The sequence below is a fragment of the Molothrus ater genome, chromosome 12 (assembly GCF_012460135.2).
Source record: "Molothrus ater isolate BHLD 08-10-18 breed brown headed cowbird chromosome 12, BPBGC_Mater_1.1, whole genome shotgun sequence".
Classification (NCBI taxonomy): domain Eukaryota; kingdom Metazoa; phylum Chordata; class Aves; order Passeriformes; family Icteridae; genus Molothrus; species Molothrus ater.
Genome location: NC_050489.2, coordinates 19,915,733 through 19,936,844, shown reverse-complemented (window position 1 = coordinate 19,936,844; position 21,112 = coordinate 19,915,733). Strand labels below are relative to the sequence as shown.

General features: G+C 53.6%; 1 protein-coding gene across 2 annotated transcripts in view; it reads right to left on the bottom strand.

Moving 5' to 3' along the window:
* The window catches only part of ACSF3 (acyl-CoA synthetase family member 3), a 53,354-nt gene that overhangs the window by 13,006 nt on the left and 19,236 nt on the right, over nt 1–21,112 (bottom strand). For both annotated transcript variants that reach the window (XM_036390149.1, XM_054516117.1), the window contains exons 6-7: nt 19,168–19,280; nt 6,120–6,246 (exon numbers count right to left, since the gene is read on the bottom strand). In XM_036390149.1, coding sequence (XP_036246042.1) covers nt 6,120–6,246; nt 19,168–19,280 — 240 coding nt within the window. The remainder of the gene's footprint in view (nt 1–6,119; nt 6,247–19,167; nt 19,281–21,112) is intronic.

Genomic DNA, 21,112 nt, shown 5'->3' with positions numbered 1-21,112 from the left:
CATTTACAGCTACAAAAATCCCAAGTCACTCTGAACTGCTGAAAACATCAGTTTCACCAGCAGTCAGGGAAACAGAATCACAGAATCAGGGAATCACAGAATGCTTTGGGTTGGAAGGGACCTTAAAGCTCATCTCGTTCCACCCTACCCATGTCCTGGTGACCCCAAGGCTTCCAGTAGCCAGGCAAATGAAATGGAAATACTATAATGGAAATACTCTGGAAATACTGAATCCTCAAGGAGAAGGAATAAATACTCAGGTAGGAAGCAAAAAAGGGAATTCTCTCTCCAAAGTACTCTGAGTGTGTGCGTAAGGAACCTCTGGGGGTGATAAAGGCTGATATACCAGAAAATATTCCATCTTTATGTTTTTAATTTTAGAAACACTTCTTAAATTAGGGCTGGGTGGAAAGGGGAGCCCAGCACATGCCTGCTCTGGCTCCTGCTCCTTCCTACAGCAGCGTGTTTGGGGTCCACCTGGCATTTTTTGGGGGTGTCCTTCCATGGCATCTGTGGGAAGGAGGGTCCCAAAGGCAGCAGCTGAGTGCTGCCATCCTGCCCCACCCCAGAGCTGATCCCTGATCCCAGAGCCAGGCTCCACAAGGAGCTGCTCCAGGCAGGAGCCCCTGCTCCATCCGCTGGGATCTCACATCATTCCAGCACATTGCAATTAAGGAATCATTTCTGTAAAAACAGAATTTGCATTAGCTGGATTTGTGAGTAGGAAAGCCACTGCAAACAAACAGAAAACCTGCAGATTAAGATGCTAATTAGATGCTTTTCTATTTATAATCTGCCTTGATCAGCCTCAAGTATTTTCTCTTTCAGGTGTCTGTGCTCCACCCACGGATGTGAGCAATTCCCCTGGCAGGGAAACACCTGCTGCTCCCTGGGGACAGCCAAGCATGGGGAAAAGCCTGTGCCAGAGGGATGGGGCTGCACCCTGCTCCTTCTCCTTAGGGCACAGCCCCAGAGCAGGCAGGAGCTGTGCCTGGCCAAGGGTGACCTGCCCAGGGCCTTTCCTACAAACAGCACATTCCTCTGGGCTGGGAACTGCAGGAGGCTTTGCCTTTCCCACCAGAAGGGGTGGAAATCACAGAATCATGGAATTAGCTGGAAAAGATCTTTAAGATCATCAAGTCCAACCATCAGCCCTGCAGCACCACCATGGTCACCCCGACCATGTCCCCAAGTGTCACATCCATGTTTTTTCAACACTTTCAGGGATGGGGACTCCACCACTGCCCTTTCCATGAAGAAATTTTCCCCCATCTCCACCCTAAACCTTCTCTAAGGCCATTTTGTCTCATCCTGTCCCTTGTTTCCCCCCCTGGCTGTTCCCTCCTGGCAGGAGCTGTGCAGAGCCACAAGGTCCCCCCTGATCCCCCTTTTCTCCAGGCTGAGCCCCTTCCCAGCTCCCTCAGCCCCTCCTGCTGCTCAGTCATGATTGGGAGGGTTGGGCTTGATGGCCTTGAAAGGTCCTCCCTCACCCAAACTATTCCATGATTCTGTGGAATCTGCAGGGGCCAGGGCTGGGAACAGCAAGGATCTGCAGCTGGTGTCAGCTCAGTCTGAAAATGAGACTGGAGAGCTCAGTCTAAAAATGCCACAGAGACAGCAGGAGGTCACAGAAACCAGTCAGAGTCACTGGGATCATCCCCTGGCCTGGGACTCATGGCTGCAGCAAGAGCATGTTCCCTTTTTGGAGCCAGCTGGGAATTCAGTGCTGAGTGGGATGTTCCCAGCTAAGCCAGGGCTTGTCCTTGGTGCTTGGATTTGTAATCACAGTGGAAAAACAACTTCTTTTTGTTGTTGGGGTTTTTGTTTGTTTGTTTTGTTTTTCCTGCAGTTCCTCCTTCACTGCAGAACATCCAGAAGGAATAAAGAAACACCAGGTCCACTCTGTTCTCCCTCTAAAGCCTTAGCAACAGGATATGAGAAGTGGTTTGGGCCATAGGATTTATTACTGATAGGGTTCAGGGGCATTTGTGACCTGGGCAGAAGGATCCAGCAAAAATTCACTGATAAACCTAGATGTAACAATGTGAAAAACAGCTCCAAGGTTGTGGGGGTTTTTTAAATGCAGCTCAAAGAAAGAAATTTAAAAGATATGAGTCATCATTCTGCAATGTGCATCAAACAAGTTAAATAACTCTTACTTTCTTAACGACATATTAATCAAAGTGCATTGATTCTTGAATCAGATTCTACTCCCAACAAGCTCTCTATCTTCTCCATCCTGATGCATGCATTAAGAGAGTTTTATTCTGACAGATACAATATAGCAATCAATAAAATCTTATTATATGGAGCAGGGATACATGGATTTGTTGCAGGATTTATGCACTACTTTCAAACCCGGTGCTATTTCATGTCTCAGCCTTAACCTGTAATTGAAAATAAATCTCCTTGAATACACCAGATTCTAATTTTCTGGATCTCTGGGCAAATGTGAATGGAAGCTGCCCTTCCCTGGGGGAGCAGGCTGCTCTCAGGCCGTGTGGCTGCCCGGGGAGCACGGCTGGATTGGCAGATTCCTCTGGAGAAACCAGGGTGGGCAGGGGGATGTGGGGAGAGGGGCAGTGCTGGGCACTATGGTGGGCACCGTGCTGGGCACCCACCATGCTCCCAAACCCTCCTGGTGCTTCCAAAGCCACCTGCTGCCTCCTGGGCAGGGACAACACAGCCCGACAGTGCCAGGGCCTGGCCAAGGTGGGCATGGCAAGGCTGGGAGGGATGGATGGATGGATAATGGATGGATGGATGGATGATGGATGGATGGATGGATGATGGATGGATGGATGGATGATGGATGGATGGATGGATGGATGGATGGATGGATGGATGGATGGATGGATGATGGATGGATGGATGGATGGATGGATGATGGATGGATGGATGGATGGATGGATGGATGGATGGATGGATGGATGGATGATGGATGGATGGATGGATGATGGATGGATGGATGGATGATGGATGGATGGATGATGGATGGATGGATGGATGGATGATGGATGGATGGATGGATGATGGATGGATGGATGGACGGATGGATGGATGGATGGATGGATGGATGGATGGATGGATGGATGATGGATGGATGATGGATGGATGGATGGATGATAGATGGATGGATGGATGATGGATGGATGGATGGATGGATGGATGGATGGATGGATGGATGGATGGATGGATGATAGATGGATGGATGGATGATGGATGGATGGATGGATGATGGATGGATGGATGGATGGATGGATGATGGATGGATGGATGGATGGATGATGGATGGATGATGGATGGATGGATGGATGGATGGATGGATATCAGGATGACCACAGAAGCTGCTGTTTCTTTGCTGCTTTCCTCCAGTTCCCAAGGTTTGATTTTGCTCACAGGATCATGGAATGATTTGGGCTGGAAGAGACCCTAAAGACTGCCCAGTGCCACCCCCTGCCAAGGGCAGGGACACTTTACTTTTGGAGTGTCCCTGACACCTTACAGGACACTCCAAAACCTGACCTTGGACATTTCCAGGGATCCAGGGGCAGCCACAGCTTCTCTGGGCACCCTGTGCCAGGTCCTCATCCTAAAAAACCTCTTCCTTCCCTCTTTTCCCCTCTCCTCCCCCCTCAGGAGCAGGTGAGGGTTTGGAGGCTGCCTCTCACCTGTCAGGGCCTGGCACAGCTGGGCAGGAGCTGGGCAGGCTCAGCAGGGACAGCAGCCAGATGCCCACAGGCATTTTTCCTCTGGGCTCAGCTCAGCCTCTGAGGGCTCAGTGCCACTTGGATGTATGACAGCAGGTGGAAACCCAGCAGTCTCCCTGGAAATGGCTGGAGGGGACTTTGATCTAAGCAGCTCTGTCAACAGCGTTAATACAATAAAAATAATCAAATTCACTCGGATGGAAATGAGAGATGGAGGGATCAGCAGAAGAGTAGCACAAATCCCAGGGAATAAAGAGGATGGGAGCAACAGCACATCCCCTCTGCACCACCAGGAGTTCAGAGGCTTCTCAGAAGAGCCATGATCTTGAATTCATCAAAGTCCCTGGTTTCTTTCCCCATTTTTTTTGGGCAGGACTCGGAGCAACCTGGTCTAGTGGAAAGTGTCCTTGTTCATGGGACAGGCTGAGCTTAAAGGTCTCTTCCCATCCAATTCACTCCATAATTCTGTGAAACTCCAGCCCTGAGGGACCTGGCCACCACCTTCAGCCTGCAGGTCACTGGTGGGGACACCACAAGGGTCAGCAGTGAGCAGAAGGCTGGCACAGAGTCAGGAAAGCCATGGCTGGGGTTTTGGGATCACCTTGTGCTGCCATTCAGCCTCACCTGTAAAACACTCACCTGGATGACCTGGAAGTGGCAGGTACAGGGAATTACAGCCTGGATTCACCTCTGTTGGATCCTGCCAGTATGGTTTTGGCTCCAGGGTAACCAGTTTGTGCTTAATGGGGATAATTCACCCTCCAGATCCAATCCCTATGACAGGACACAACCCCTTCCATTCCCTCAAGGGTTTTTTACCACCACAGGACATTTGCCACCTCTGAGTGATCTCCAGAGGCTGCTGATGAGGCTGGGGCAGGCAGGGTGAGGATGGGGCCATGGGATTGCTCCTGGCACTGCTGGATAAATGAGGCTTGGGAAAAACCCAGTCCCACTGACCTGATATCCATGAGAGATGGAGCAGGAGAGGGAAGGAAGGTAAGGAAGGCAGAGTGGGGGTAGGGATGGGGAAGGGAGTTCAAACCTCCCACCTGAGGGAAGGGGCACATCAGGGAGGTCACCTGGCTGCTGGGGGGGTTGTCCAAGCTCCCTTTGCCTCACCCTGAACCCCCCACTCCTGCCACTGCTCCCCTCCCTTGTTTCCAGCTCTGAGCTTTGCTCGGTTGGCGAAAGGGTTAAGTTTAATTTATACTGATTTCTATTTAATATCATTCTCTCCCCGTAGGAGCCGGCAGCTGTGAGCTGATTGTAGTCCCTCATTATGCAGTCTGTATCACTAATGGCCTGTGACAAAGGCATGCCATCTTCCCGGCCTTACCCCCGAGAGCCAATTAAACACACATACTCCCTTCCTGTTTGCGGCGCATTACAATGAAATTAAACTGAATTTCAAAATCATTTTCTCCTAAAGACATCTCTTTGCAATAATTAATGCACGCTATTCCTTTGCAGCTGAAATATTCATCAGGAGTGTTGACTAAAAAAATTTTTGAAGCTGATTGCCCTGCACCCCACGTGAGGGCTGGTGATGCTCCGGTCCCAGCCCGCGGCGCCCGCCTGGCCTGGGGACTCGTGGTGACACTGCTGGCAGAGTGAGCTCTGCTTCGGGAGAACAATTAGAATAAATCACAGCTTCTTCAGGAACCATCAATAAATCAGGTTACACAGAAGGCATCAGAAATCCAGCCCAACTCCTGCCACCACAGCACTGCTAACACACAGTAAAGAGGGAACGGGGAAATCAGAGCTGTGGGTGGAATGGGGAAATCAGAGAATCCCAGAATCACAGAGGTTGGAAAAGACCTCCAAGGTCATCAAGTCCAACCTGTGACTGATTCCCACTGTGTCACCCAGCCCAGAGCACTGAGTGCCACATCCAGCTGTTCCTTGGACATCTCCAGGGATGGGGACTCCAGCACCTCCCTGGGCAGCCCCTGCCAGGGAGGAACAACCCTTTCCATTATGAAATTCCTGCTGATATCCAACCTGAGCCTCCCCTGGCACAGCTTGAGGCCATTTCCTCTAATCACTGGTAGCCTGGAAGCGGAGCCCAACCCCCACCTGGCTGCACCCTCCTCTCAGGGGGCTCTAGTTGGTAGTTAATGATTCTGTGACACAATCCCTGTGTAAATTGAGACAAATCCCACCTGTCTGCAAAGCTGAATTCCCAGGAAAACATTAAGCAGTGGTATTTCACGCTTAGGAGCAAAGGACCCCAAACACCCCCCATCACTCAGTGGCTCACCATGGCCAAGGCAGGCAAAGCCCCTTCCTGAGGCAGCATGGAAGCACATCAGCCTGCACTCCCAGCTCCGAGCCCTCTCCGAGCCCTCACAGGCGGGCAGAGCTGCCGTCCCTGTCCCTGTGCCAGGGGCACTGTTCCCATACCTGTCCGGAACCATCCGTCGGGCGTGAAGGCGTCCGCGCTCTCCTTGGGCCTGTTCCAGTACTCGCGGAACACCGAGGGGCCCTTCACCTGCAGCTCCCCCTCCTGTCCCTCCAGGCCCGGGGTCACCTAGGACAGGCACACAGTCAGTGCAGCTCCCTGGCACCTGTCCCCCAGTGTCACATTGCTCTGGCTGCCCTGGGTGACCCGAGACCCTGGCAGGGGGCTCAGAGACCTTGGCATGGAGGCACAGACACCTGTGCCTTCCATTGTAGCCCATGGAAACAATTCCCAACTTTGTGTGAGGAGTTACAAGCCACAAGAGTTTGAGTAGAATGATAGTTAATTTTTCACAGGGTGAAAAAGTAGAATTTAGGGTTTTTAGAATGGGGGTTCAAGAGGCAAAATGGAGGAATCTGGGCGTGTCCTGTCCTTCTTCTTCTTGTCCTCCATCTTCTGCTGTGATGGTGACACTTTTGGATTGGTTTAGAGTAGAGACAGACTGTCTAATACAGGTGACAGGTATTGAAAAATTATTGTAAATAAAGGACACTTAGTTTTTAGTATAAAAAGCTAACACCACCCCAAGGGCAGGGACTGTGCCACAACCCGACCTGCAGGACAGATCTCAGCAGGTCAGAGAGAGAATGGAACAGGTAAGAGAAAATAAACAACCTTGAAAAGCAGAGCTGACAAATCTCAACTTCTTTGGTCACGGGGCTGGGAAAAAGAGACTTTCTGATACCTTGGGGGTCATTTCAGCACAGAAACACAAGAGCCCAGCAGCACAGCAGGCAGCGTGCAGGGTGACACACAGGAGCCACAGCACCGGCTCTTCCAGCCCTGGCCAAGCTCCACCACACCCTGCCCACCTGCAGGACCTCTCTGCTCAGGGGGAAGGGCTCATCCAGGTGCTTTTGATGTTCCAAAGCACTGGGAATGAGCACCTGTGTTACATGAAAACAAGGATTGCCATCCTGGAACTTCCAGCTCCTGGGAGACAGGTCACACATGCAGATGTGCAGGAAATAATCTTGGGAATGGGATGGTCCTTTCTGAGCCCTTCCAGGGATCCAGGGGCAGCCATAGCTGCTCTGGGCACCCTGTGCCAGGGCCTGCCCGCCCTCACAGCCAGGAAATCCTTCCCAATATCCCATCTAAATTCTCTGTCAGTTGAAATCCACAACCAAGGTGTGCAAAGGCACTGCTGGGATGGAAGGGTGCTGTGGGATGTGCCTGGACACACTGCTCCATGGAGAACAGCTCAGGAACAGGAATTTCAAGCCCCTTTCCCAGCCACTTTGTACTTGAGCTGCTGCAATGGTCAGGATCCATCTGGGACCCCAAAAATCAGCAGTGCCAGAAGCAGGGCCACGAGGGAAAGCTGTAATAGCAGTGCTGGAGCGCCAGGCAGTCCCAGGGCAGGGCGGGCTCTCTGCAGCCTCTGATGGAAACAAAGCTTCCCTAATGGAAAACCCTTAGAAAACTGCTTCCAAGGCATCATTTTAAAGTGTTTCCTTCCTGATGTCCTGTCCTGGAGGATGGGGTGACGAGGGGATCTCTGCACACACAGCCCAGGCTTCCTGAGCCCTGGTTGGGGATCAATTCCCTGCCTGGAAGATGCTGCAGGGAAGAAAAGTCCTTGATGCCAGGGAGGAATTTTGCTGAGTGATGGCAAGGTGGGGATGGTGCTGGGTGAGTTCTCCCCATGGATCTGAAAGATGGAGCTGAAGTCCAGACTATCCATGAGGTCTGGAGGGCCTGGAGCAAAATTCCACACTTGCATAAGCAAAGGGCACAAAGGAGCCAAAAAAGGGCACGAAGAGGCACAAAAAAGGGCACAACAGGCACAAAGGGCACAAGAGGCACAAAGCCCCCATGGACAAGAGTGGCAGGGACATGGTGGGTGACACAGAAGGACCAGCAAGGCTGGTTTCAGGGTTCTTACAGGCTGTGTGGAGTTTTATGATGCAGCTCTTTCTTCTCACTCCTTTTCCTGATGTTCCAGCTGTGGCATCACAAAACAAGCAGCTTCCTGAGCAGTGTCCTGGTGTTCAGGCTCCTTCCCACTCCCCAGAAGGGCTGGGGAGGGGATGGCAGAGCTGAGAACCTGCAAACAGTTCCCTGGACTTCACCTACACACCCTGCCAGGCTCTGGCTTCTTCTTGTCAGCCCTGAACACAAGGAGAGCTGTAAATCTGTCTGCTACAAACCCCTCCAGCCCCATCCTGCCCAGGATTCCACGGTGCCAGGTACCTGCACAGCCTCAGGGATCAATCCTGCCCTGATTTACCTGCCCAGTGCCATGTCTGGTGTGAATCAAACCTTGAACCCGCTCCAAATTTCCTGTCATATCAACTCAAATTTTGGCAGCGGCTCAACCCACATCTTATCTCGAGCAGAGCCCCTTGGCAGCAGGCACCTCCCTGTTGTGTAATTTAATGATGTTATGGCTGGCTTGCACACAGTAAAACAGAGAGGCCGTGACGTTATCTTAATAGGATTTTGCTTGCTGCCCTCAGAGTGTCACCAGCTCTGCTCCCAGCATGGCACAGGGGCACAGACAGCCCCAGCTCTGCTCCCAGTGTGGCACAGGGGCACAGACAGCCCCAGCTCTGCTCCCAGTGTGGCACAGACAGCCCCAGCTCTGCTCCCAGTGTGGCACAGACAGCCCCAGCTCTGCTCCCAGTGAGGCACAGACAGCCCCAGCTCTGCTCCCAGTGTGGCACAGGGGCACAGACAGCACCAGCACTGCTCCCAGTGTGGCACAGACAGCCCCAGCTCTGCTCCCAGTGTGGCACAGGGGCACAGAGAGCCCCAGCTCTGCTCCCAGCATGGCACAGGGGCACAGACAGCACCAGCTCTGCTCCCAGTGTGGCACAGACAGCCCCAGCTCTGCTCCCAGCATGGCACACGGGCACAGACAGCCCCAGCTCTGCTTCCCCACAGCAGCAACTCCAATTCCAGGCTCATGGCATTCATCTCCTCCAAGCTGATCCCCCTGCAGTCCCAGGTACACCATGCTGGCTGGCTCTGGGAGCAGGGATGGCAGCACACAGCTGGGGTGGCTGTTTCCTCTCTCACTCCAGTCCTGGTGGCTCCTGTTGTTCCAGCAAGGCTCCATGGCACGAGCAGCTGCTGAAGGCATCACATTGCTGAGTGCACGATCTCCCCCTCTCCCAGGGCCATATTTTAATGCATTCCAGCAAGTTTAACAGCCAGGCACAGCGTGGCCCTGAAGGTTGTTAGAGAGCTCCCTCCTCTAAAGCCAGTCGAGCTGGACCAGCCAGCTGACGAGATAAGATTCCATTTTCCACGCATGGAAATAAAAGGTTGTAATAAATCCTTTGAAGGCCTAAATCTGGGTGATTAGAAAATGCATATTTCCCCCTCTCCCTGTTCCCCTTTTACCTCTTTATTAGGAGGGTGGTTTGTAAAGAGCTGGGAATCCCTGGCTGGCACAGGGCCCTGGGTCTGCTCAAAGGGGCCGTTTGTTCGTTTGTTTCCTGCGGTCTCTGCCCCGCCGGGAGCTGCAGCTCGCAGCTCTAATGGATCTCATGGAATTAGGGGAGGCTCAGAGCTGCCTGTCCTTCTCTGGGAAGCAGGGGAGGCACGGTGGATTCCTAACAGAAACATGTGGGAGACACAGAGGGGAAGCTGGAAGGGGAGGTTTGTTTGAAGGTGAGGTTTGAGGAGGTGAGAGCATGTTCTTGGGCAGGGGACTTTTAGGAGAAAACCCAAACACCTTCAGGCTGCAAACAGGTTTTTGAGAGATCCTGTTGAACTCTACCAGATGCCTCCTTTCCCCTTCACCTCCCAAATACTCACAGTCATGGAAGTGTCTGGGTTAAAGAGACTTCAAAGTTTACCCAGTCTCACCATGGGCAGGGACACCTTCCCCTATCCCAGGTTGCTCCAAGCCCCATCCAGCCTGGCCTTGGGCACTGCCAGGGATCCAGGGGCAGCCACAGCTGCTCTGGGCACCTGTGCCAGGGCCTGCCCACCCTCACAGAGAAGGATTTCTCCCTGGTATCCCATCTAAGCTCTCCCAATTTCAGTTTAAAGCCATTTCCTGTGTCCTGTCCCTCCATCCCTTGTCCCCAGTCCCTCTCCAGCTCTCCTGGAGCCCCTTTAGGCCCTGGAAGGGGCTCTGAGCTCTCCCTGGAGCCTTCTCCTGCACAGGGACCTGAAGCTGGTTTTGCAGAACCTCTTTCCTGGGGGAGAACCAAAGGCTGTGGATCAGCAGGGACCTCAAAAAGGAGCTTATAACTCCATGAAGCAAAAGCATTTTGACTTGTGGGGAGGAAATAAATGCTTCTGCAGCCCTGCCTCCTCCCTGCTGTGCTGCTCAGCTTGGAAGTGCTTGGCATTTTTCCCCACCTTGTAAATAAATGATTACTGTGATCAAAATAATTAAGCAACTGAGCCCTAAAGTGACTAATAGAAGACAATAATTTATGTATGTGAGGTTTATGGAAGTGACGGAGCCCTTTTACCTCTTCTGCCAGAGAAGTCACTTCTTCCTGGTGTTTGTTGGGCTTTTTTAACATATCAGAGCAGAGGAAATGATACAACAAAGCCTGAAGGACTGCTCCAGCTCTGTCCTGCACCACAAGTCAGGCTCTCCACTCCTCTGCTGGACCTTAACTGCACCAGCACCTCCAGACACCTCCCTGTCCCCTCCATCACCCCTGCAAGGCTTTGGTGGCCCAGAGCCTTGTCCCAGATCTCAGGATCACTGAGGCTGGAAAAGAGCCTCAGGATCACTGAGTCCAATCTGTGCCCAGTGCCCACCTTGTCCCCAGCACTCAGTGCCACCTCCAGGTGTTCCTTGGACACCTCCAGGGATGGGGACTCCAAACCTCCCTGGCAGCCCCTGCCAATACCTGACACCCTTTCCATGACAAAATTCTTCCTGATGTCCACCCTGAGGCTGTTCCCTCTCCTCCTGTCCCTGTTCCCTGGAGCAGAGCCCAGCCCCTGTGGCTGTCCCCTCCTGGCAGGAGCTGTGCAGAGCCACCAGGGCCCCCTGAGCCTCCTTTGCTCCAGGCTGAGCACAGCATCCAACAGCTCAGCCCCTGCTGACCTGCAGAGAGCAGGGCAGCTCCAGGCCTGGCCCAGACTCTGCTTTTGGAGATCCCAGCACAGCCAGGCCTGGTGTGGGAGGTGAGGACGTGCTCACCTGCCTCCTGCAGGAAGCTGCAGGTAAAACCTGCTTGCCAGTGCCCATAATCACCATCTCCCAGGGCCACACTGGAATGGATGTCCTAGGACTGGGAGGTGTGTTAGAGCATTACCAAATTCCCAGGCAATCTGAACTTTCCTGCACATTCCTAATTAAAAATTCCCTGCTAAGTTGCCTGGTTTTGTAAAGGCATTATGGTTCCTTGGAGCTCCTTGTCCTACAGCATCCACACAAGCCTGGCAGGAGGCAATTTAGACACAGAACAATTTTCCTCCTGCTGGAAAAAGGCAGATTTCTGCTCCTCAGGGACACAGCACAGAGAGAGTCAGGAAAAAATAAAACCCCAACCTAAAAACCCCAAGCTCAGGCTGTAATCTGCGAGGCCACATTTCACATCTGTTTTTGCAATGTTAACTTTTATAAAAGGGCTGGGAATAACACAATCCATTTACTTTTCATTTTGGAGAGTTATAAATTTAAAAGCAAGGCTGGTGCACAGTGGAGCTGGAACACTGAAACTTATTTTCAAACAACCCAACCCTCTACTTACAGCAAATGTTGCTCCACTGAAAACAAAAGTGATTGTCTATATTTTTAGGCAATACTGATTTTTTAGGTTACCAGCCTGATCAGCTCCAGATGATCCCAAAAGCACGACAGAAAACAAGCCAAGTTTGGGAAAGGTCAGCCCTCCCCACAGTTGTTGTATGGACACAGAAGTTCTTGATCTATATGAACACCATAAATTAAATGTGTAACGCTGTTGCAGAGATGCCAGCAGCTCTCCACGCTGCTGTTCTCATCCCTGTGGCTTGCAGGCTCCCTGGGATAAAGAACGAGGTGAGATGTCAGCACATCTTCCCACTGCCCCTGCTCTCCTCCTTGGGGAAGGCTCCTGATGTGCCCTCAGCTGAGTCTGGGGCAGGCAGAGGACCAGGCAAGGACTCCATTAATGGCCCTCCACCTTTGGCTTGGTTTCCTTCAGCCTTCCCTAAAAGTGCAGCCTGGGGGCTGTGATGAGCTGTGACTGCACAAACACTGCCCACAGCCTCTGACTTCTCCCTGTGCTGAGCCATCCCCTGCAAGAGCCCTGGCACTGAGACAGCTCCTCCTCCTTCAGCACCTCCCCAGCACGCCCAGGGCTCTTCCACAAACACCCCAAACCCTCCCTCAGCTGCAAACAGGAATGTTCTAGCGGAGGGTGTCCCTGCCCATGAACAAGATGAGCTTCATCCTTCCCAACCAAATCAGTCTGGGATGCTATGGAAGAATAAAACAACAGCAAAGAGATTCACAGAGGTCCCGAGGGTGCTGTGGCAAAGGTGAGCTCAAGGGAAATTCCTGTGGAAAAAGGGTTCCTCTTGACAGATGGATTCAACTTCCATGTGCAAGGAAATACTCTCCTGGAATTGAGGCTGTCCCTGGGATGGGAGGAGTTTTCAGCTGAGAAACAAGGGGACATGATGCTACTGCAACCTCTGCCTCTATTTTACTACCAGGAAGAAATAAAACAGAGCTATGGCCACAAATTAAAAATAAAACCCAAACCAGAGGGCAGACAGAAAGAAGGAAGGAGATATAAATACATCTGAGAATGGAATCAATGCCTGAGTTGAGTAAGGAACAGCATGTGATCAATGAGAAGCAGCTAAAATGTTTATACAGGAACAAAAGCAGCCTGGGCAACAAAGTGGAGACTCTTGAATTACTTGGTCAGGACACAAAACAGGATCCTGAGGAGATGAGAGAAATATGGCAAAAAAAAAAAAAAAAAAAAAGATAACTGGAACACACACAAGTGCAGTGTCCAGCACTGAGAGGGCTTTGGAAGGAGCTGAGGCAAATGGAAAATGGGAATAAATGCAGAGTGTTTTTATCAAAGGTGGATTGTGCCAGAAATCCTGAGGGTTGGGGTTGAAGAGAGAAGGAAAGCTGCAGATCTAATCCAGACTGCCTTCAACAACACATTCCCCACACTGCCTGATGGAAGGGGTGATGGAGCTGAGGGAAAGCTCCTCATGGGAGATGGAAGGGGGATGCTGGAGGTAAAGCTCACCATCCAGGTACCAATACATGAGGATGGGATGGAGCAGGGACAAGAAAAGCAGTGAAAAACTGGAGGAGAGCTGCTCTGGAAGCGCAGGAGCACTGAGCACAAGGAATGAACAGCTCTAGGCTGAGGTCTGAATGGGATAGACAGGAACAATCCAAGTGTTCCTTCAGTTGTTCCTCTGGGACAGGCAGAGACAGGACTGCCCAGGCCAGGTGTCACACCCTGTCCTTACCTGGCCATTCCCAGCAGTGCCAGGCACAGGGGGCACGTGCCCATCTCTGGCCTCTGCAGAAGAGCAGCTACAGCCTCACCAGCTGCTCTGGGATACCCAGATGGGTGAGGAGAATCCCACAGGAACACACAAGTACCCTGACCCACACCATCCATGGGGTGCCCGGTCCTCCAGCACAGCCCTGGCAGCTCAGTGGGCACCACCCCAGGAGCTCTGAAGAGATCTGGGATGAACAGAGCGAGGTGGAGCCGCTCCTGGTCCCCTCCACAGGGACATCAACAGCCAAGAGCTGCGCTCACAACCACGGGGGACAGAGGCAGCTGCCCCCAGCCCCGCCGAGGTGCTGGCAAGCAGCAGAGAGCTGGGAGCAGATGGCACAGCCACGGGGGGCACGGGGAGGAGGGGACAGAGATGCTGGTGGCCGTCGGGAGGGAGGGACGGCCACAGCCGAGCCCGCTCCCGTCCAGCACGACAGCTTGCATATGGATAAACGAGATAATGACAGCCCTTGGAAGGGGGGGAAGCCCGTGGCACAGCGTCCTCCTGCTGCCAGCTCCTGCCAGCCGCCCGGCCCCACGCTCCCTCTGCAGCCTCGGCGAGGAAATTGCTGGCCATAAAAGCCCTGGCTGCAGCCCTGCCTCGGCTACAGCTGGGAAGCCATTTAGCTATTGATAGCCCCCCATTGTCAGCACCAGGGCTGGGCTTTGGTGAGAGAGAGCAATTTGGGAAAGATGAAAAAGAAAAAAAAAAAAAAAAGAGAAATCCAACAAAAATGACAACCCGAAAAAGCCAACAAACAAACAAGGGGAGAAGGAGAGAGACAATACCCGACAGCTTGCAGGGTTTCCAGGCCTCTGCCAGCTGGGAAGCTGAGCGTATGAAATATGCATTGCACTGAACAAAGCAAACTGAAACGTTCAGAGCTGGAGAGCTGTAACCCTTTCCTGGGCGCCACAGCCACAGGGAGAGCTGCCAAAAATCCAGGGGAAAGCACCCCATGGGCACAAGCACCCCGGGCTGTGGGTAAGGATTACTGAGCCCGAAGGGTCAGATGGGCCCAGCAGGCGGCTGCCTAAGGAAGGTAGGAAGGAAGCTGAGAACTGCTCTGGATGCCAGTGGCTCCAGGATGTGGGATGACTCAGGGCAGGCAAAGCTGTGCTGTCCCTCACACCCACTTCCAGAGTTCTGCTCTCCCAGTGATGCTGGAGGAGAAGCATTTCTTCTCCCAGGGCTCCCAGAGCAGCATCTCTCCAGGGGACAGCTCTGCATCCCCCACTCCTGCACAGGCTGGAGGTGGGGACACAGTCAGGGCTGTGACTCCGATGGCACTGTCACCTCCTGCCCTCACTGGCCTGTCACAGGGGTCCCCAGGCTGCTGCACACCCCGGCCAGAGCAGCCCGAGCAGAGGGGATGTGGCAGGTTGGAGCAGTGAGGGGATGTGGCAGTGAGGGGATGTGGCAGGTTGGAGCAGTGAGGGGATGTGGCAGTGAGGGGATGTGGCAGTGAGGGGATGTGGCAGGTTGGAGCAGTGAGGGGATGTGGCAGTGAGGGGATGTGGCAGTGAGGGGATGTGGCAGTGAGGGGATGTGGCAGGTTGGAGCAGTGAGGGGATGTGGCAGTGAGGGGATGTGGCAGGTTGGAGCAGAGGGGATGTGTCAGGCTGAAGCATCTCGTGTAGCTGTGGGCAGCCCCAGGTGCACAACACCCGAAGGAAGCAGCACAGGACAAGCTGAAACCCTGAGAAAACGGGATGAACAGAGCACAGGGTTCCTGAGAGGAGACTGAAGGACTGAAGGAAAGGAATCCAAAAGAAATCTCCAATCAAGGGACGGGAGAAAATGCAGGGCAGAACAGAGATCCAGCAAACTTTCAGCTAAGTAGATTATTGATCTTCAGGGTGTGCCAGGAACCAGCTTTGCAAATTGCAGCGGTCCCCTGCTGCAAGCTCAGGCAGTTACCGGATGGCAGAGCAGGAACGCTCCCCAGCTCCCTGCTCCTGCCACCCACAGGCTGCCTCCTCCTCCTCCTCCTCCTCCTCCTCCTCCTGCTGCTCCTGTTTGGATCGCACATGTCCAAAGGGCGCCGGCACAGAGGAAAGGGGCAGACGGTGTCGGTGGGGAGGAACAGCTCTGGGAGCGCCGGCAGAGGTGGGGCAGGAGCAGGAGCCCAGCCCAAGGCGGGCGGGGAAGGCGCTGACCCCGCGGGGCTCCGCACACCCTCCCCTGGCAAGGGCAGCGCTCCCTGCTCGCTGTCGGGAGGGCTCTGCAGGCACAGCCCAGCTGGGAACGCCTCGCAGATGGCCCTGACGGTGCCTCAGCCCCGGCACAGACATCACCTGCTCGCAGGAGCCTGGGGAGGAGAGATGGCTCAGAGCCCAGCTCCTGCTGGGGTGCTCAGCATCCCCCTGGATCATCCCCATGGGGTGCTTGAATCATGGAATCACAGAATATCCTGAGCTGGGAGGGACCCACAAGGATCATCAATCCAACCAATCCTGCACAGACCCCCAGCACTCCCACCCTGGGCCTCCCTGAGAGCATTGTCCAAACTCTCCTGGAGCTCCGGCAGCCTCGGGGCCGGGACCATTCCCTGGGGAGCCTGGGCAGTGCCCAGCACCCTCTGGGGGAAGAACCTCCCCTGATATCCAACCTAAACCTCTCCTGACACAGCTCCAGCCATTCCCTGGGTCCTGTCCCTGCTCACCAGAGGGAAGAGATCAGTAGCTGCCCCTCCTGACGACATTGAAGACCCCTGAGGTCTCCCCTCAGTCTCTTCCAGCCTTTAACCACTATAAAGCTCAGAGCCCTCCTGTGAGGAAGGCGAAGAAGGATTTGTTCATCCTTCTCACAGGAGGCAAGGGAAAGGCCAGGGGGTTATCTGGTGACACAGGCAGGGTGACACCAGCCAGCTCACCCCACGCCTGGGCCAGCCCCTGTGCCGTGGAGGAGCTGGTTTTAACAAAGCCGGGCCTTTCCCGGACTGCTGGAGCGTGAGGAGCGCTCGGACTGTCAGATCCGCCTGGTTTTAAATAAATTCCACTGACGTTGTCTCCCCTGACATGAATTATTAACCAAGCATGATGCACACAGTGGCAGCAGCAACGGCTGGGGCGGGCACTGAGCAGGTGAGGCTCTGCCTGGGACCGCAGCTGTGAGGCACAGGAATTCCAGCATCCCTGGGAGCTGAGGTGTTGTCACCACGGCTGCCACCTGGTCACGCCAGGGAGAGTCACACTCCGTGCCCAGGGCACACAAAGCCCAAACTCCTGTCATCTCCACGCATCCATCTGTGCCAACACATGCTGGGAGCGGGGACTGTTTTTCCCACCTTGTGACAGTCCCAGGGACAGAGGCAGCTGGCTCTGCTCTGCTCCTGGAAATGTTGTGGATGTCCTGGAGGTACCCAGCCAGCCACTGTCTCCTAGGGTGGCCTGAACAGATGGGACCATTGCTCTCCCTTCAGCTCCCAGTTAAACTGGGACAAGAGGAATGGTGGGTGAGATGGGGACAGCTTTTCAGAGAGGAACCAACCCATGAGCCAACGCCCAGAGGCAAATTACCACCTCCCCACACCCTCCCCTGCTGATGACTTGAGAATTCACCAGAACTTTCAAAAGGTCCCCAGGGGAGAGCCTGATGGAAAGTGAACCATCAGCAAGGGGCAGGGAGCCAAGGCCAGCACTGGTGGGAGCTCCTGGAAGAACCGTGAGCTCTGGGTATGGACCACACTGGGGGCTGCAGGTGAGAAACCACCAGGAAAAAGGGCAATTCCTCTGCCCCCAGTATAAACTCAAGCAGCCTGAAGCCAGAGGAAAGAGGAGAGTTATGTGAACCCCAGCTCTGTGAAGCCCTGGGGAGGTCGTGGGCTTCCAGCACCAGACACAGATCATCTGGGCTCCCCTTCTCTGGTCACTCAGTGCAATGAGAAGGAAGGGGAAAGAGTACTGAGCAGAAAAAATAACATTCCATATTTTTTCCTCTCATAATTCAGTAGAACAACATCCACATTTCATCCTGGAAGGAGCTGCACTTTGGGGATTCTCATGTCTGAGACCTAATTTGTAAAGCGCCCAGGGACCCCTGAGGGGAAAAAAGCATTAGAGGATCATTATTAAAAGGGACACGTTATATTTCATGTCTCAGTTCCACACAAGTGGAAAAAAAAGGCCAAGAGCAAACTCGGATCAGAGGACAAACCTGTAAAATATAACACACATCCAGGAAGTGACAAAGACAGGACATGGGGACCCTCCTGCTTTGCCCACTGCTCGGCCACGCCGCAGCAGTGACGCAGAGTAAAGAGCAGCAAAGAGGTTTTTTTTAATAAAAGCCACAATCTGTGGTCCCTCTCAGCTGTCCCTTGGGCTGCTTTACAAGTCTGGGGTGGATCCAGCTCTTACAGCATCAGAACACAAAACACAACCTGAGCACAGCCCACCCACGGGGCTGCCTGTGGTCCTGCTGGCTCCTCCACCTGCCACCACATAATTCAGACAAAAAACGATTTTCTTGAGCCTCTCAGCAGTGCTTACACCAGCAGTGTCTCTGCCACAGCCCTTTCAAACCCTCAGCCTGTAGGTGGCTGGATGAGAAGCCATTTCCCAGGGGAATGAGCAAAGGAACCTGTTTCAGGTTGAATCTCACGCCTGCCTGTGTCCCACCCACGCAGTGTCACTGCTGGGGTCACTCCTGTCACACACAGCATTTATCTGCTCAGCCAAGCCCAGACATCAGCAGGGATGGATGTGCCAGAGCAGCACAACACCCACAGTGAGGGTGTGGAGGGGAGGGGGCAGGAATGCAGACCCTGCTCAGCCACTTCTGTGGCAAGAGACAGCCTGGACCTTGGGCTGGGGCTGCTGCAGCAGCAGGGAACACTCAGCACCCAGCACTGGGGCAGATTATGGTTCCCATCCCAGATGCCTGACCTCTGGCACACCAGAACTGTGTGCAGGTGTCATGTGGAGCTCAGCACGGAGCTTGACTTCCATGGAAACCTGATGGGTTTCCCCCAGTGCTGTTTCAAAATGAGTGCAACCCCCAAGGCCACCAGTCCTGCCCTTCTAAGCACAGAAACATGGAATGGTTTGGGTTGGGAGGGACCTTAAAGCTCATCTTGTTCCATGGGCAGGGACCTTCCACTAGACCTGGTCTTCAGAGTGGAATAGAATAGGTTTAGATTGGATATTGGGAAGGAATTCTTGCCTGTGAGGGTGGTGAGACCCTGGCACAGGTGCCCAGAGCAGCTGTGGCTGCCCCTGGATCCCTGGCAGTGCCCAAGGCCAGGTTGGACACTGGGGCTGGGAGCACCCTGGGCTAGTGAGAGGTGTCCCTGCCATGGCAGGGGTGGCACTGGATGGGCTTTGAGGTCCCTTCCAACCCTGTTCATTCCATGACTGCATGGACAGCACTTGTCCAGTCCATAAAGCACCACGGCTACAGGGACCCACCCACAAAGTACAACAAACTCTGGGAGCAGGGGCAGCACAAACCTCAGCCTTTCAGAGGCTGGGAAGGAGAGACCTTTCCCCGAGAGGAGACCTTTTCAAAGTGAAGCAGTGGAGGAGGAGGAGGCAGTACCTGCGTGCTGTTCTCATCGCCCTGCGCGTGGATGGCGTAGGAGCGGGTGCCGCCGCTCAGGGTCTCGCTGGCGATGCGCACGGCCACGCCGGGCAGCGGGGTGCCCACGGAACCTGGGGGGACAGCAGCATGCAAATGGGGCATCTCGGAATCCAGCACATCCCTCTGGCTGCCCTGGACTGCCAGACCCCTGCCAGGGGGCTCAGAGACCCTGGCACAGAGCCCCAAGACACTTACGACCCATGGAGCAAATTACCAACCTTAGATGAAGATCTGCAAGCCACGACAGTTTAAGTAGAATGATAGTGAGTGTACCACGGGGTGAAAAATAGATTTTTGGGGTTTTAGAATGGGGGTTCAGGGGGCAAGATGGAGGAATCTGGGCGTGTCCAGCCTTTCCCCTTCTTCTTCTTCTTGGCCTCCATCTTCTGCTGTGATGTTGGCACTTTTGGATTGGTTTAGAGTAGAAGCTCAGTGTCTAACATAGGTGATGGGTATTGGGAAGTAATTGCAAATATTGTACATGTCGTTTTTAGTATAAAAAGATAACACTGCCCTGGGGGCAGGTAGAGTGCCTCTGACTGTTTCAGCTGGACAGGAGAAAAAATTTTATAGATAAGGAGCAATAAACAACCTTGAGAACAAGAACTGAAGAGCTCTGACTCCTTCTTCGAGCGTCAGCTGGGAAAAGAGACTTTCTAACACATCTCAGGGTCACTGTGACCAGCTAGAGTCCTGAGAGGGGCACAGCAGGGAAAGCACACAGTCAGGGATGCAAACAGCAGCTGCTCTCTAGCAATGGCATCTGCAGGCTGTGCTGGCCTAAAGGACTTCCTAGCGCAGGGTGTCCCTTCAGGAAGGGTGATCCCACCGTGTGTCAGGAGCAGGCAGTGTGGGAATGCCTCTGAATGTGTCTCCAGCCCTGAACACACTCTCTTGGCCACTCTTTGAAGACATCTGCACCTCTTCAGAGCTCAGGAATGAAGCTGCTTCTTTTTTTTTTTTTTTTTTTTTTTTTTTTAAGAACAAAAAGAAAGGCACCACAAAAGCTACACAAAGCTGTGAAAAGAGAGAGCACAGCAATCACTCTGCTCCTCTACAGCCTGCACCTGACAGGGGAGGCAAAGGCTTAACAGCTGAGAATTGCCAGGGATTATCTCAGTTTTAGGCGACATCAATAGACTGGATAGAAAACATCACAGGAGAAAAGCAGGGATCAAAACCACCCCGTTCTTCCACAGGTTTCAATTTCAAAGCCAAGGAGCTGACACAGTGTCACAACCACCACTACTGAGCTCCAAGCTGCATCTGGGACCCAGAGCTCCTCAACCTGCAGCTTTCCCACCCCCTGGGAAAGTTCAGGGCCTGTTCTTGCTGGGGAGCACCTGGGAGCTCAGCAGAGAGGGCAGCTCTGTTCCTGTCACCTGTGGGATGGGCAGCAGCTCTCAGCAGGTCTCACTCGGCCTCTCGATGGCCTCTCATTCCTGTGACAGAATGGGGCCTGTGACCCTCATCCCTTGTGAGCAGGGAGAGGGACAGCAGCTCACAGCAACCTGTGGCTCAGCAGGACTGGACAGGACTGAGTTTCAGTTGGAGAAGGACTTTTCACAAGGGCCTGGAGTAGCAGAACACAGGGAATGGCTTCCCACTGCCAGAGAGCAGGGTTAGATGGGACATCAGGGAGAAATCCTTCTCTGTGAGGAGGCTGAGGCCCTGGCACAGGTGCCCAGAGCAGCTGTGGCTGCCCCTGGATCCCTGGCAGTGCCCAAGGCCAGGCTGGATGGGGCTGGAGCACCCTGGGTTAGTGGAAGGTGACCCTGCCCAGGGCAGGGGGGATGGAACAAGATGAGCTGAAGGATCCCTTCCAAACCAAACCATTCTGTGATTCTATAAATTGGTAACTGTGCTCTTTAAAGGATGATCAATTTTTTCCCCTGAAGTGCCT